Source organism: Entelurus aequoreus, linkage group LG21, assembly GCF_033978785.1.
Source record: "Entelurus aequoreus isolate RoL-2023_Sb linkage group LG21, RoL_Eaeq_v1.1, whole genome shotgun sequence".
Classification (NCBI taxonomy): Eukaryota; Metazoa; Chordata; class Actinopteri; order Syngnathiformes; family Syngnathidae; genus Entelurus; species Entelurus aequoreus.
Window position 1 is genome coordinate 9,004,857 of NC_084751.1, and position 18,189 is coordinate 9,023,045.

At 38.1% G+C, this 18,189-nt stretch overlaps 2 protein-coding genes across 3 annotated transcripts in view; one reads left to right on the plus strand and one right to left on the minus strand.

The window, feature by feature from the left end:
• Positions 1-10,308: 10,308 nt before the first annotated feature.
• On the minus strand, positions 10,309-11,859 carry LOC133638875 (transcriptional activator protein Pur-beta). Its single transcript, XM_062031892.1, has 2 exons — positions 10,842-11,859; positions 10,309-10,764 (listed from the first exon to the last, which is right to left on the minus strand). The coding sequence occupies exon 1, from the start codon at positions 11,806-11,808 to the stop codon at positions 10,906-10,908; it is 903 nt and encodes a 300-aa protein (XP_061887876.1). The 5' UTR covers positions 11,809-11,859; the 3' UTR covers positions 10,309-10,764; positions 10,842-10,905.
• Positions 11,860-15,845: 3,986 nt separating this feature from the next.
• The window catches only part of polm (polymerase (DNA directed), mu), a 38,240-nt gene continuing 35,896 nt past the window's right edge, over positions 15,846-18,189 (plus strand). For both annotated transcript variants that reach the window (XM_062030768.1, XM_062030767.1), the window contains exon 1: positions 15,846-16,155. In XM_062030768.1, the coding sequence (XP_061886752.1) occupies positions 15,983-16,155 (173 nt within the window). In that variant the 5' untranslated portion in view covers positions 15,846-15,982. The remainder of the gene's footprint in view (positions 16,156-18,189) is intronic.

Below are 18,189 nucleotides of genomic sequence, written 5' to 3' on the forward strand. Positions count from 1 at the left end.
AAACATGTCATCAAAATTCTAAAATTAATCTTAATCAGGAAAAATTACCAATGATGTTCCATAATTTTTTTTAAAAATTTTTCAAAAAGATTCGAATTAGATAGTTTTTCTATTCTTTTTTTCGGTTGAACTTTGAATTTTAAAGAGTCGAAATTCAAGATAAACTATGTTTCAAAATTTAATTGTCATTTTTTTCGTGTTTTCTCCTCTTTTAAACCGTTCAATTAAGTGTAAATATCATTAATTATTAATAATAACATAGAGTTAAAGGTAAATTGAGCAAATTGGCTATTTCTGGCAATTTATTGAAGTGTGTATCAAACTGGTAGCCCTTCGCATTAATCACTACCCAAGAAGTAGCTCTTGCTTTCAAAAAGGTTGGTGACCCCTGGTATATATAGATCAATTTAAAAAAATTAATTAAAAAAAATAAATATATATATATATATATACATACATTTGAAAATAAATAATCGATTTAGAATCGGGATGAATAAGAATCACGATTTGGATGTATGATTTTTTTAATTTTTTTTATTTGGATGTGAATCTATTTTTTTGCGCACCCCTACTAATTATAGTTGCGGTGTGAGCGTGTGTGTGTGTGTGTATTTTCATATTGTTTTCAACGCAGCTAGAGTGACTCGGACTGAGAAAGCGACGATTACCCCATTAATTTGAGCCAGGATGAAAGATTCGTGGATGAGGAACGTGAGAGTGAAGGACTAGAGTGCAGTGCAGGACGCATCTTTTGTCGCTCTGACCGTAACTTAGGTACAAGCTGGCTCATTGGATTCCACACTCTCTCCTTTTTCTATTGTGGATCACGGATTTGTATTTTAAACCACCTCGGATACTATATCCTCTTGAAAATGAGAGTCGAGAACGCGAAATGGACATTCACAGTGACTTTTATCTCCACGACAATACATCGGCGAAGCACTTTAGCTACTGAGCTAACGTGATAGCATCGGGCTCAAATACAGATAGAAACAAAATAAATAAACCCCTGACTAACAGGATAGACAGAAGATCAACAATACTATTAAACCATGGACATGTAACTACACGGTTAATAATTCTCAGCCTGGCAAAGCTTAACAATGCTGTGTTGCTAACAACGCTGAAGCTAACTTAGCAACCGGACCTCACAGAGATATGCTAAGCGCTCCACCTACGCCAGCCAGCCCTCATCTGCTCATCAACACCCGTGACGAAGGACTTCACCCGATCACAGATGCGGTTGGCGGCTAGCGTCGGCTAGCGCGTCTGCTATCCAAGTAAGTCCTCCTTGTTGTGTTGCTGCAGCCTGCCGCTAATACACTGATCCCACCTACAACTTTCTTCTTTGCAGTCTCCATTGTTCATTAAACAAATTGCAAAAGATTCACCAACACAGATGTCCACAATACTGTGGAATGATGAACACTCTGTAGTGACCATGGCTGCATTGTGGTCACACCACAAACTCTTTCTAATCAGGTTGTTTCATTCACTCCCACTGAGGTTGCAGTGTCAGTGGAGGGGGAGGGGCTATGACCCGGAGGGGGCGTGGCCAGAGCCCACATATTTCTGTAATGGGGATGTGGCGTCGGCCTTGTGTGTGCGCGGCACAATCGGCCCGTTGTGAGCCAACTGACTCCCTCGGCAGGAATGTGTGCTGGAGGCTCCGCCCACATTCAAACACGCACTCGCCTGGCGCCCGGCAGCTGCCACACTGCGAGGTGAGGTCACCGGGAGGGGAGGGGGGGGGGGGCCCGTTACTCGGGTGACCCCTTAGGGTCCACAACGACTTTGTGCCGCGCAGTGCCTCGCCACGTCCTGCAGAGGGTGCTGTTCCTCCTTCAGTGCATATTTTACATTTAATACAGAGCAGTGGCTCAATTGCCTTGACAAAAAAGTGTAATCAACGTTGTATCAAAGTCACTTTTAAAGGACATGTACGTGTAATCGACGTTGTATCAAAGTCACTTTTAAAGGACATGTACGTGTAATCGACGTTGTATCAATGTCAGTGTTAAAGGACATGTACGTGTAATCAACGTTGTATCAATGTCAGTGTTAAAGGACATGTACGTGTAATCAACGTTGTATCAATGTCAGTGTTAAAGGACAAGTACGTGTAATCAACGTTGTATCAATGTCAGTGTTAAAGGACACGTACGTGTAATCAACGTTGTATCAATGTCAGTGTTAAAGGACACGTACGTGTAATCAACGTTGTATCAATGTCAGTGTTAAAGGACACGTACGTGTAATCAACATTGTATCAATGTCAGTGTTAAAGGACATGTACGTGTAATCTACGTTGTATCAATGTCAGTGTTAAAGGACATGTACGTGTAATCGACGTTGTATCAATGTCAGTGTTAAAGGACATGTACGTGTAATCTACGTTGTATCAATGTCAGTGTTAAAGGACATGTACGTGTAATCGACGTTGTATCAAAGTCAGTGTTAAAGGACATGTACGTGTAATCGACGTTGTATCAATGTCAGTGTTAAAGGACGCGTACGTGTAATCAACGTTGTATCATTGTCAGTGTTAAAGGACATGTACGTGTAATCGACGTTGTATCAATGTCACTTTTAAAGGACATGTACGTGTAATCAACGTTGTATCAAAGTCACTTTTAAAGGACATGTACGTGTAATCAACGTTGTATCAATGTCAGTGTTAAAGGACGCGTACGTGTAATCAACGTTGTATCAATGTCACTTTTAAAGGACATGTACGTGTAATCAACGTTGTATCAATGTCAGTGTTAAAGGACATGTACGTGTAATCGACGTTGTATCAATGTCAGTGTTAAAGGACATGTACGTGTAATCGACGTTGTATCAATGTCAGTTTTAAAGGACATGTAGGTGTAATCGACGATGTATCAATGTCAGTGTTAAAGGACATGTACGTATAATCAACGTTGTATCAATGTCAGTTTTAAAGGACATGTACGTGTAATCGACGTTGTATCAATGTCAGTGTTAAAGGACATGTACGTATAATCAACGTTGTATCAATGTCAGTGTTAAAGGACATGTATGTGTAATCGACGTTGTATCATTGTCAGTGTTAAAGGACATGTATGTGTAATCAATGTTGTATCAATGTCAGTGTTAAAGGACATGTACGTGTAATCAACGTTGTATCAATGTCACTTTTAAAGGACATGTACGTGTAATCAACGTTGTATCAATGTCACTTTTAAAGGACATGTACGTGTAATCGACGTTGTATCAATGTCAGTTTTAAAGGACATGTACGTGTAATCAACGTTGTATCAATGTCAGTTTTAAAGGACATGTACGTGTAATCAACGTTGTATCAATGTCGGTGTTAAAGGACATGTACGTGTAATCGACGTTGTATCAATGTCAGTGTTAAAGGACATGTACGTGTAATCAACGTTGTATCAATGTCAATGTTAAAGGACATGTACGTGTAATCAACGTTGTATCAATGTCAGTTTTAAAGGACATGTACGTGTAATCGACGTTGTATCAATGTCAGTGTTAAAGGACATGTACGTGTAATCAACGTTGTATCAATGTCAGTTTTAAAGGACATGTACGTGTAATCAACGTTGTATCAACGTCAGTGTTAAAGGACATGTACGTGTAATCAACGTTGTATCAATGTCAGTTTTAAAGGACATGTACGTGTAATCAACGTTGTATCAATGTCAGTGTTAAAGGACATGTACATGTAATCAACGTTGTATCAATGTCAGTTTTAAAGGACATGTACGTGTAATCAACGTTGTATCAATGTCAGTGTTAAAGGACATGTACGTGTAATCAACGTTGTATCAATGTCAGTGTTAAAGGACATGTACGTGTAATCAACGTTGTATCAAAGTCACTTTTAAAGGACATGTACGTGTAATCAACGTTGTATCAACGTCAGTGTTAAAGGACATGTACGTGTAATCAACGTTGTATCAATGTCAGTTTTAAAGGACATGTACGTGTAATCAACGTTGTATCAATGTCAGTGTTAAAGGACATGTACATGTAATCAACGTTGTATCAATGTCAGTTTTAAAGGACATGTACGTGTAATCAACGTTGTATCAATGTCAGTGTTAAAGGACATGTACGTGTAATCAACGTTGTATCAATGTCAGTGTTAAAGGACATGTACGTGTAATCAACGTTGTATCAAAGTCACTTTTAAAGGACATGTACGTGTAATCAACGTTGTATCAAAGTCACTTTTAAAGGACATGTACGTGTAATCAACGTTGTATCAAAGTCACTTTTAAAGGACATGTACGTGTAATCAACGTTGTATCAATGTCAGTGTTAAAGGACGCGTACGTGTAATCAACGTTGTATCAATGTCACTTTTAAAGGACATGTACGTGTAATCAACGTTGTATCAATGTCAGTGTTAAAGGACAAGTACGTGTAATCAACGTTGTATCAATGTCAGTGTTAAAGGACGCGTACGTGTAATCAACGTTGTATCAATGTCAGTGTTAAAGGACATGTACGTGTAATCGACGTTGTATCAATGTCAGTGTTAAAGGACATGTACGTGTAATCGACGTTGTATCAATGTCAGTTTTAAAGGACATGTAGGTGTAATCGACGATGTATCAATGTCAGTGTTAAAGGACATGTACGTATAATCAACGTTGTATCAATGTCAGTTTTAAAGGACATGTACGTGTAATCGACGTTGTATCAATGTCAGTGTTAAAGGACATGTATGTGTAATCGACGTTGTATCATTGTCAGTGTTAAAGGACATGTACGTGTAATCAATGTTGTATCAATGTCAGTGTTAAAGGACATGTACGTGTAATCAACGTTGTATCAATGTCACTTTTAAAGGACATGTACGTGTAATCGACGTTGTATCAATGTCAGTTTTAAAGGACATGTACGTGTAATCAACGTTGTATCAATGTCAGTTTTAAAGGACATGTACGTGTAATCAACGTTGTATCAATGTCGGTGTTAAAGGACATGTACGTGTAATCGACGTTGTATCAATGTCAGTGTTAAAGGACATGTACGTGTAATCAACGTTGTATCAATGTCAATGTTAAAGGACATGTACGTGTAATCAACGTTGTATCAATGTCAGTTTTAAAGGACATGTACGTGTAATCGATGTTGTATCAATGTCAGTGTTAAAGGACATGTACGTGTAATCAACGTTGTATCAATGTCAGTTTTAAAGGACATGTACGTGTAATCAACGTTGTATCAACGTCAGTGTTAAAGGACATGTACGTGTAATCAACGTTGTATCAATGTCAGTTTTAAAGGACATGTACGTGTAATCAACGTTGTATCAATGTCAGTGTTAAAGGACATGTACATGTAATCAACGTTGTATCAATGTCAGTTTTAAAGGACATGTACGTGTAATCAACGTTGTATCAATGTCAGTGTTAAAGGACATGTACGTGTAATCAACGTTGTATCAATGTCAGTTTTAAAGGACATGTACGTGTAATCAACGTTGTATCAATGTCAGTTTTAAAGGACATGTACGTGTAATCAACGTTGTATCAATGTCAGTGTTAAAGGACATGTACGTGTAATCAACGTTGTATCAATGTCAGTTTTAAAGGACATGTACGTGTAATCAACGTTGTATCAATGTCAGTGTTAAAGGACATGTACGTGTAATCAACGTTGTATCAATGTCAGTGTTAAAGGACATGTACGTGTAATCAACGTTGTATCAAAGTCACTTTTAAAGGACATGTACGTGTAATCAACGTTGTATCAATGTCAGTGTTAAAGGACATGTACGTGTAATCAACGTTGTATCAATGTCAGTTTTAAAGGACATGTACGTGTAATCAACGTTGTATCAATGTCAGTGTTAAAGGACATGTACGTGTAATCAACGTTGTATCAATGTCAGTGTTAAAGGACATGTACGTGTAATCAACGTTGTATCAAAGTCACTTTTAAAGGACATGTACGTGTAATCAACGTTGTATCAATGTCAGTGTTAAAGGACATGTACGTGTAATCAACGTTGTATCAATGTCAGTTTTAAAGGACATGTACGTGTAATCGACGTTGTATCAATGTAAGTGTTAAAGGACATGTACGTGTAATCGACGTTGTATCAATGTCAGTGTTAAAGGACATGTACGTGTAATCAACGTTGTATCAATGTCAGTTTTAAAGGACATGTACGTGTAATCAACGTTGTATCAATGTCAGTGTTAAAGGACATGTACGTGTAATCAACGTTGTATCAATGTAAGTGTTAAAGGACATGTACGTGTAATCGACGTTGTATCAATGTAAGTGTTAAAGGACATGTACGTGTAATCAACGTTGTATCAATGTCAGTGTTAAAGGACATGTACGTGTAATCGACGTTGTATCAATGTCAGTGTTAAAGGACATGTACGTGTAATCGACGTTGTATCAATGTAAGTGTTAAAGGACATGTACGTGTAATCAACGTTGTATCAATGTCAGTGTTAAAGGACATGTACGTGTAATCGACGTTGTATCAATGTAAGTGTTAAAGGACATGTACGTGTAATCAACGTTGTATCAATGTCAGTGTTAAAGGACATGTACGTGTAATCAACGTTGTATCAATGTCAGTGTTAAAGGACATGTACGTGTAATCGACGTTGTATCAATGTCAGTGTTAAAGGACATGTACGTGTAATCGACGTTGTATCAATGTCAGTGTTAAAGGACATGTACGTGTAATCAACGTTGTATCAATGTCAGTGTTAAAGGACATGTACGTGTAATCAACGTTGTATCAATGTCAGTGTTAAAGGACATGTACGTGTAATCAACGTTGTATCAATGTCAGTGTTAATGGACATGTATGTGTAATCAACGTTGTATCAATGTCAGTGTTAAAGGACATGTACGTGTAATCGACGTTGTATCAATGTCAGTGTTAAAGGACATGTACGTGTAATCGACGTTGTATCAATGTCAGTGTTAAAGGACATGTACGTGTAATCGACGTTGTATCAATGTCAGTGTTAAAGGACATGTACGTGTAATCAACGTTGTATCAATGTCAATGTTAAAGGACATGTACGTGTAATCAACGTTGTATCAATGTCGGTGTTAAAGGACATGTACGTGTAATCGACGTTGTATCAATGTCAGTGTTAAAGGACATGTACGTGTAATCAACGTTGTATCAATGTCAATGTTAAAGGACATGTACGTGTAATCAACGTTGTATCAATGTCAGTTTTAAAGGACATGTACGTGTAATCAACGTTGTATCAATGTCAGTGTTAAAGGACATGTACGTGTAATCGACGTTGTATCAATGTCAGTTTTAAAGGACATGTACGTGTAATCAACGTTGTATCAATGTCAGTGTTAAAGGACATGTACATGTAATCAACGTTGTATCAATGTCAGTGTTAAAGGACATGTACGTGTAATCAACGTTGTATCAAAGTCAGTGTTAAAGGACATGTACGTGTAATCAACGTTGTATCAATGTCAGTGTTAAAGGACATGTACATGTAATCAACGTTGTATCAATGTCAGTGTTAAAGGACATGTACGTGTAACTCTTGCTAATTCCAACACAAAGTAGCGTATAATGCAAACGTGTATATATATATATATATATATATATATATATATATATATATATATATATATATATATATATATATATATATATATATATATATATATATACAGTATAGGGATATCCGATAATGGCTTTTTGCCGATATCCGATATTGTCCAACTCTTTAATTACCGATACCGATATCAACCGATAGCGATATCAACCGATATATGCAGTCGTGGAATTAACACATTATTATGCCTAATTTGGACAACCAGGTATGGTGAAGATAAGGTACTTTTTAAAAAAATTAATCAAATAAAATAAGATAAATAAATTAAAAACATTTTCTTGAATAAAAAAGAAAGTACAACAATATAAAAACAGTTACATAGAAACTAGTAATTAATGAAAATGAGTAAAATTAACTGTTAAAGGTTAGTACTATTAGTGGAGCAGCAGCACGCACAATCATGTGTGCTTACGGACTGTATCCCTTGCAGACTGTATTGATATATATTGATATATAATGTAGGAAGCAGAATATTAATAACAGAAAGAAACAACCCTTTTGTGTGAATGAGTAAATGGGGGAGGGAGGTTTTTTGGGTTGGTGCACTAATTGTAAGTGTATCTTGTGTTTTTTATGTTGATTTCATATATAAAAAAAACCAGATAGATAATAAAAAAACAGATAACGATAATTTCCGATATTACATTTTAACGCATTTATCGGACATCCCTAATATATATATATATATATATATATATATATATATATATATATATATATATATATATATATATATATATATATATATATATATATATCAGTGGAGGCTCCTCCATAGAGGTGGAGGAGGCCTGGCCTCCCCAATAATTTGAGAGAAGAGAGAGATTTAAAAAAAACAATAAATATATTTATTTTATTTATTTATTTTAACAAAAAACATATTTTTTATTTTTTATATTCATATTATTTTAGTTTTGTTCATAAATCTAAATGTTCCCATGGCTAAAACCCAATATTGCAATTGTAAAGCAACAGGCCAGATTTCCCTATCAGTTTGTATTAAGGGAGGCCAGGCCTCCCCTAGGAAATTAGCTTCTCATAGAAGTCAATGTAATGCATGCTTTTTCATGCCAATATGTGATTGGCCAGATCACTGAAAATGGGTGGGCAACGGAGGCCTGGCCTCACCATGCATTGTGTCCAGGGCTGAAAGATTGACATTTTGTTCGTCCAATCACATGCTACTGGTTCATTTGGAATCAATCCTTTCCTTTCCTAATCAACACAGAAGCCATTTTGAGAATTCGCCAGCCACTTCAGTCAAACAAACACTCGCCATAGTGGCTACGAGTGTCCTATCAACTTGTGCTTTTCAGGAAATTTAGAGAACACCCCTGGCTATCATCCGTGAAGTTTATAGCTCATATAGCCAAATACTTTTGCTTAAAACGACCTCGGAAATCGGCGAGATTCTGGCGCAATTTGAGATCTTGGGCTGGAGATAGATATGCGTTAACCAGTGGAGGCTCCTCCATAGAGGTGGAGTGGAGTCCAGGAGAGAGCATGCCGCCCCTCAGCTAAACCAGATGTGAGTTGAACTAATTAGATGTCTCTACCAGTGTTACACCACTAGTTCTCAGTAGTAATAACACTCCATTTTGTCTGTGTTTCTCAGCAGATAAAGCCAACTGGAACCATATTTTTACATATTTTATATTAAATATATTGAATAAAACTACATATGATAAAGAAAGTGTTATCTTATCTTTTTTTTATGCTAAACTTGATTAAATTGGTGATTACATGTTGAAGCTGTAGAAGAATGAAAAATGTAAGCTAAACAAAATTGTTTTTAACTACATAATTAAAATTCCTGCCTTTTACACATGTTCACTTGGCGTTTATATAACATCCAAATGTCATTTCTCAGCTTAATTATCAGGCAGGCTCATAGACTTACAGCAATGTAATTTCTTCAGGAAGGCACAAGGCTAAGCTCTGCACAATGAATTGCATCAGCAAGAACTTTCTGACTGTAGCTTACACTCCAAATAGTATGCCTTTGGCCAGCACAAAGACAGATAAGAGAACAGGGAACATTCCATCGCGAGTGAAGTGAGCAAGTGGAAAAAAATGGCCTCCTCAATTCTGGAAGTCACCAGCCTCCACTGATATATATATATACGGACTACATTTAGTGGTACGCCAAAGAATGATTAGTGTTTCATTTTCCTATCTTCAAACACAGTGTTACTGTTCAAACTGTGCAATCTTACAGTGGCCCAAAATACACTTGTTAAATGTTTGAATGAATACTTGGGCCTACTATGCTACTGTTTGAATCTTGGTCATTATAGTGTTTTTTTTTTTTTGAGTTGGTACTTAGTGATTAAGAGTTTGCGAACCACTAATCTGTGTAACATTTGGACCAAAGATTGTTATGTAGAGCACTGGTCCCCAGGGGGGGTAGTAGTAAAAAAAAAAAATTTTTTTTTTTTTTTTTTGTCATAAAGTAATACAATCATGTGTGCTTACGGACTGTATCCCTGCAGACTGCATTGATTTATATTGATATATAATGTATATATTGTGTTTTTTATCTTGATTTAATAAAAATAAAAAAATAAAAATTTTTTTTTTTTTTTTTAAATTTCTACGGACCAGTAGTTGGGGACCACTGATGTAGAGCACAAGAAAGTGTTTTAGATGTGTAGAAAACCCAAAGAAAGACCTCTCTGATGAAGAAACGTAAAAAGAATGTACTTTGAAGAAATTAAGATTTTCTTTATTTTTTAAAATTGATGAAATTCCTTTACACAATACAATTTCCTTTATAAGTATTTGAAAATATCTTTTTTTTTTTGCTGGTTTGTAATATCTTTCCTATAATCTTATGTCAATATAGTTCTCTTTTGGAAAAGAAAAACAAAGGTTTTGTGTCCAGCGTCTCTGGAGAGTCGGTGTGTCCGCTGACGGGCCCGCGGAGCCCCCCGGCCACACTTTTGGGCCCCGGAACGTGCCGTCCTCCGCCGGGCTCCTGTGACAATATTGCTAAGTGTGTGTGTGTGTGTGCGGACTAGAGTCCCAGCTTTAATTTGGGCTGACTAATCCTCTCAATGAGTTCCTCTAACATTTGGAGTAATCCTTTTTGTGATTGACAGCTGCTCCTCATGAGGGGCCTCCTCAAGAGTGACGTCACGTATCTGACCTGCAAACATCCCACAAACTGAACAAGAACAAGACAACAGGATGCTAAAAAGTAGCTTTCATGTAGGAGAGCCTTACTGTGAGTCACAATTTAAACTAGGAGGAGGCTGCTGGACACTCATGCACGTTCTTCTTCTTGCCGTCAGTCGTCGTCCACGTCGTCGCCCTCGGACTCGTCCCGCCTCTCGTACATCTTGTCCCGGTGCCTCTCCTGGATCTCCTTCATCTCCTCGGCGTAGCGGCTGAACGCGCCGCCGAACTTGGCCCAGGCCTTGAAGGGAACCGTGATGGAGTTCCGGTAGCTGGGCTTCACCTCGCTGACGCGCAGGAAGACGCCGTATTTGTTGGAGCCCACGTCGAAGAAGAAGCGCTTGGAGTCCACCATGATGGACGTGCCCTCCGGGAGCTCGCCGAACCCCCCCGCGGCCATGCCGCCCGCCGCCAGCTCCTCGTCGTCGCCGCCGAAGTCGTCGATGAGCTTGGCCAGCGCGTCTCGGAACTCGATCAAGCCCTGGGCCGGAAGGGCTATGGTCTGGCCGGCCAGCATGCCAGCCACCGGGCCGCCCATGCCGAAGCCGGGCCCGCGGTTGACGGTCTGCCGGATCCGCAGGAACCTCCCCCGCTGGTTCTCCTTCAAGTCCAAGTAGTACTTGCGGTTCTCCCGCACCAGGAACTCGCTCTTCAGGGCTCGCCGAGGCCCTCCGTCCTCGCTGGCGGTAGCCTGGGCGATCTGCTTGGGACTGCTGGGCCCCAGCTGGGCGTAATGCTCGATGAAGTCCCCGAGATAGTCGCGCACCTCCGCGGCCACTGACAGGGAGAGCGTCAGGCGACTTTTGGAGCCCCCGGCCCCGACCTCGGCGATCTTGATGAAGCGGCCCTTGTTGTTCTGCTTGACGTCCAGGTAGAAGCGCTTATTCTGGATGTCGAGGCGCTTGGAGGCGAGCTCCTGGGTCTCCTGGTCCCTCTGGAAGTGCTGGAAGCCGCCTCCGCCGCCTCCTCCCCCGCTGCTACCGCCGCGCTCACTCCCGCTGTCACCATCCGCCATGTTCAGCTTCTGCTCATCTCCTCCTCTCCGGTCAGCGCGCGCCGCCTGCACGCGCTACGGAGCTGCGCTCGTGAGGAACACCATTGGCTGAGCGGCCTGCCCGTCAAGCGCGTCATCACCTTTGCGGCCTTTTCATTGGTCCACTTTGCCTGTCAGTCAAGCCTTCGTGTTGTAGCTCTTGCATGCCATTGGTGGAAAGGGAAGTTCCGGTTGCGTTCTTATTCAACTATTTTCAGCCTCTTGTGTAAAACGTCATCAGTATGACGTCATGTTTACGAACATGTTTTACTTTACTACGTCGACAAAATGACTTTAAAAACACAACAATGCTTTCAAGAAGAAACAAACAAAGACAGTCGACCAACATGGCGGATCAACACTTTCGCTGTCGCAGCTTTCCCATTTCTGGACACGCAACCAACTCCTGCCTACAGGGGGCAGCACACTTCCACTTACTTCAAAGCAGAGTGTAATTCTGTCATAATTAAAACAACTTTTATTGATGTTTGCTTTAAACTGGTCTTTGCCTTAGTATAAATAATACTACAGTACACTTATTACAACTAAATTTGGCAATAGCCTCAATGTTTTTTGTTGTTTTTTAAAAAACCTTTATTTATAATGTTCAACATCTACAAACAAGCAAAGAAACAATAATAATTAAAACAAGTACAGAAACAGTACAAATACAGCGCCAGGTGGTGTAAACTCAATGCAGCAACTGAAGTAGAATGCAAAATATGTATAGTCATGAAGCGTTTCGACACGTTGCAAAACTGTAGTGATACTGTGTCGATACTGTGTCACTAAATACTGACATCTGCTGGACATTAAAAATCCCTACAGGCAACCTATGGACCGACTCAACTGACACTGATTTTATGACCTTGTATATACAATAATATACACCAAGTCATTGTATTTCATTTAGGATTATTTCATATCTTCATTTAAATAAAAATATATTTTTATATTTTTTAGATAGTCAATAAATAATGTGAACATGTATCATAACAAGGAAATCTAAGAGAAAGTGTTGTGAATGAGGATGCTTGTGGACTGGGATTTTTTAAATTTTTTTTTACACATTTTTATTTTAAAAAAAACAGTTTTTCCAACATATTACATTTTAGACGATTTCTCTTCTTAGTTATTATTTCTCCGGCTGTAGAAAAGACCCGCTCACAGGGAACAGAGGAGGCGTCAGTGCGACAGAGTTCGCGTATCGGTCACGTGACCAAAACAGCTCTTGATCGGTCACGTGACTTTCTAAAAGCGGTACGTGCACCGACACAGGGGTTTGCTCTATGAGCTCGACGCATGCGCCGATGTTGCCGGACCCATCACTAGTAGCAATGTGTAAAGCCATCAGTGTTGGGACTAACGCGTTACAAAGCCGTTAGTTTCGGCGGTAACTAGTAATCTAACGCGTTATTTTTTTTATATTCAGTAACTCAGTTACCGTTACTACATGATGCGTTACTGCGTTATTTTACGTTATTTTTTATGTAGTATCGGCTGGAAACAGAAGATCTGAGTGTGTTTTATTGGAGCGCTGCGGTGTCGTCCTTCTGAATCTCCCTCTGTCACAAGGGAGAGAAGAAAAGAGGCGCGCTCTATGTGTGTCTGGGGAGGGGATAGGGGGGCTTGTCTGTGTTTGCTAGTGGTGCAACGGATCAACATTGATCCGTGATCCGTTCTGATCAATATCTTCGGTTCGGCACACACGTGATTCGTGGTTTGATATATGAAACAAAGTTGTTCTCACGTTCAGTCCACACACAGCGTGGTCATGGCGTGGAGTAACGGAGGAGCTTCAACGCCCCGCGCCATTTAATCGGTGTGTTTATAGGTGCAGACTCGGTTGTGCAAAATGAGGCTTTTAAACACAGGCTGAACGTGCTTGAGCCACGTTACGACATCCTGTCGCGCACCCACTTCTGCGATAAGATTGTGCCAGATCTTTATGAGCAGGAGAAGAAAAAAGTTGAGGATGAACTATCCCGAGCATCATCTGTTGCGCTCATGACAGACTGGTGGAAGTCCAGGGGAACTACGTGACGATAAGCACTCACTTCATCACAGCAGACTGGCAGATGAGAAGCCACGCCCCTCTCTACGAGAGTCACCTTGCACAGGTACTGACACAAGCAGTGGAGGAATGGAAGATAAAGATATCCCAGTCACACGTGATAATGCCAAAAATCAAATAAATGCAGTGAATGAGGCAGGACTGGGACCACAGATAGGTGCTTTGCACATGTAGTGAGTTTGGCATCACATCTCAGTCAATAGGATGGAGCGCGTCCTTGGGAGGATCAGGAAGGAGGTTACCTACTTCCACCCAAGCACAACAGCTGCTCATGTGCTTAAGACAAAGCAAGAAATGCTAAAGCTGCCTACTCATAAGCTCATACATGATGTCCCAACGAGGTGGAACTCCTCTTATGATATGTTGGAGCAGCAGGCAGCTATATACTCTGCATTGACCCACAAGACGCTGAAGACAAATGTCAAAGACATCATCACCCTGTCTGATGATGATGTGAGAGCGGCAGAGGAGGTCCTCCAGGTGCTTAAACCCCTCAAAACTGTTACATCTGAAACTTCACCATCTGTGTCAATGATCCTGCCACTGAAAACAAGGATTCTACAATCCATGGCTCCAAGTGTGGAAGAAAGCATTATCACTCCAGATGTCAGGCTTTATTTCACTACCTATGTTTCAAGGAAGATGATGTGCCTTCTTATGTTGCACTTTAAGTTGTTTTTTATTAATGGTCATTGGTCCAAGTTTAAAGAAAGGAGAAATGCCCTTTTATGTTGCACTGTTTTTCATTAATTATGTTAAAAGGAAAATAAAAATGCATGTCAAGTTGATCAACAGATTGTATTATTCTCCAGTGCAATAACAGTACTGAAATGAAGGCTAAAAGGGCATTAATGGGAGCTTTAAAAAGAAGAAGAAGTAACTAAATAGTTACTTTTCACAGTAACGCATTACTTTTTGGTGTAAGTAACTGAGTTAGTAGCTGAGTTACTTTGGAAATGAAGTAACTAGTAACTGTAACTAGTTACTGGTTTTCAGTAACCAACCCAACACTGAAAGCCATAGGCTTCAATTAGAACAAACTTTATTTTTATTATTTTTATAAACCTTTATAATATTCAACATTTACATACAAGCAAAGAAATAATAATAATCAAAACAAGTACAGAATCAGTACAAAAACAGTACAAAACAGCGCCAGGGGTTTGTAAACTCAATAGAGCAATTAAAGTAGAATGCAATATATATATATATATATATATATGTGTATAGTTATAGGCTTTTCTTTCTTTATTTTTTAAATTTTATTTATCGCCTTTATTGATGTGCATTTTTGATCAATAGACAATTCAACTTTAGCAACAAAACACATATTTACAACCTATGCTTGAGAAGGAACAAGATGAAGGAAATATTATATATCCTGCCCCCCTCAACATAATAAGTAGTTAATGGATAGCCCAGATTCACAAGCATACAAACCAAACAAATACATCAAAATATAATGAAACAAAAAACACACAAAAAAAACAAGTGCAAAACTTCATGAAGTACAAACCGAACCAAAAAAATATATACACCTCACGGGATGATACAAAACAAATACAAAACCACACAAGTTCCGTAAATAATCCAAATTTGGAGCACAGCGTCATAGTTTTCACAGCTTTTTGGTTGTTAGAGGTATAAAGCGTTTTAAAGTAAAGTTATAATTCTTTCAATTAGAACAAACTTTTTTTTTTACCTTTATTTATAGTATGCAACATTTACATACAATCAAGAAATAATAATAATCAAAACAAGTACAGAAACAGTACAAAACAGCGCCAGGGGGTTGTAAACTCAAAAAAGTAACTAAAATAGAATGCAATATATATATATATGTAACACAAAATGTAAAACAATAGCCTCAATGTGAAACAACATTACAGTATGATGGCAGTAGTAATAAAATCCTCCAGCGGGTGGCGACAGCCGACCTGACAGTTTGAAAATACCATCCGAAGAAGATGTTACTTCCGGCCTGAATATTCCCCTGAACGCAACAAAACATGACATATTTCCAGGTTTAAAACAGACAAGGTGGCCCAATGTTGTTTGTACAAGTTTGTTTTTAGGTGAACAATGGTGCCGTCAAAGCGAAGAAAAGTGTCCTCTGCCAGCAACAGCCCAGATAAAGCCTCCAAGTTCCCGCAGGTGGTTTTGTACCTCCTGGAGAGGAAGATGGGCTCCAGTAGAAGAACTTTCCTCACCGAGCTCGGACGAAAAAAAGGTTTCCGAGTGAACGAGAAGTTCAGGTTTGTGTCTTAGTTTGATCTGTATTTATTTAAGCCCAATTGAAGCATGAGGGAGTTATTTATTCAATTATTTACATACTTGCCAACCTTGAGACCTCAGAATTAGGGAGATATTCAAAAGGCCCGCTGGGTGTGTGTGTGTATATATATATATATATATATATATATATATATATATATATATATATATATATATATATATATATATATATATATATAAATAAATAAATCCATTTTCTACTGCTTGTCCTTTTTGGGGTCGCGGGGGGTGCTGGAGCCTATCTCAGCTGCATTGGGGCGGAAGGCGGGGTACACCCTGGACAAGTCGCCATCTCATCGCAGGGCCAACACAGATAGACAACATTCACACTCACATTCACACACTAGGGCCAATTTAGTGTTGCCAATCTATATATATCTATATATATATATATATATATATATATATATATATATATATATATATCTATATATATATATATATATATATATATATATATATATATATATATATATATATTAGGGCTGCAACTAACGATTAATTTGATAATCGATTAATCTGTCGATTATTACTTCGATTAATCGATTAATAATCGGATAAAAGAGACAAACTACATTTCTATCCTTTCCAGTATTTTATTGGAAAAAAACAGCATACTGGCACCATACTTATTTTGATTATTGTTTCTCAGCTGTTTGTACATGTTGCAGTTTATAAATAAAGGTTTATTAAAAAAAATAAATATATATATATATATATATTTTTTTTTTAAAAAAAGCTTCTGCGCATGCGCATAGCATAGATCCAACGAATCGATGACTAAATTAATCGGCAACTATTTTTATAATCGATTTTAATCGATATAAAAATAGTTAGTTGTTGCAGCCCTAATATATATATATATATATATATATATATATATATATATATATATATATATATATATATATATATATATATATATATATATATATATTAGGGGTGTGGGAAAAAATCGATTCGAATTCGAATCACGATTCTCATGTTGTGCGATTCAGAATCGATTCTCATTTTTTAAAAATCGATTATTATTATTTATTTATTTATTTTATTTTATTTTTTTATTTTATTAATCAGTCCAACAAAACAATACACAGCAATACCATAACAATGCAATCCAATTCCAAAAGCAAACCCGACCCAGCAACACTCGGAACTGCAATAAACAGCAATTGAGAGGAGACACAAACACGACACAGAACAAACCAAAAGTAGTGAAACAAAAATGAATATTATCAACAACAGTATCAATATTAGTTACAATTTCAACATAGCAGTGATTAAAAATCCCTCATTGACATTATCATTAGACATTTATAAAAATAAAAATAAATGAACAATAGTGTCACAGTGGCTTACACTTGCATCGCATCTCATAAGCTTGTCAACACACTGTGTCCAATATTTTCACAAAGATAAAATAAGTCATATTTTTGGTTCATTTAATAGTTCAAACAAATTTACAAATCGTGGGACACCCAAAGATTCACAGCCCTAATATATATATATATATATATATATATATATATATATATATATATATATATATATATATACTGTACATATATATATATATATATATATATATATATATATATATATATTAGAGATGTCCGATAATATCAGACTGCCGATATTATCGGCCGATAAATGCTTTAAAATGTAATATCGGAAATTATCGGTATCAGTTTCAAAAAGTAAAACTTATGAGTTTTTAAAACGCCGCTGTGTACACGGACGTAGGGAGAAGTACAGAGCGCCAATAAACCTTAAAGGCACTGCCTTTGCGTGCCGGCCCAATCACATATCTACGGCTTTTCACACACACACACACACAAGTGAATGCAATGCATACTTGGTCAACAGCCATACAGGTCACACTGATGGTGGCCGTATAAACAACTTTAACACTGTTACAAATATGCGCCACACTGTGAACCCACACCAAACAAGAATGACAAACACATTTCGGGAGAACATCCGCACCGTAACAC

Coding starts and splice junctions, on each gene's coding strand:
- LOC133638875 (XM_062031892.1), bottom strand. CDS start 11,808: ATGGCGGATGGTGACAGCGGGAGTGAGCGCGGCGGTAGCAGCGGGGGA.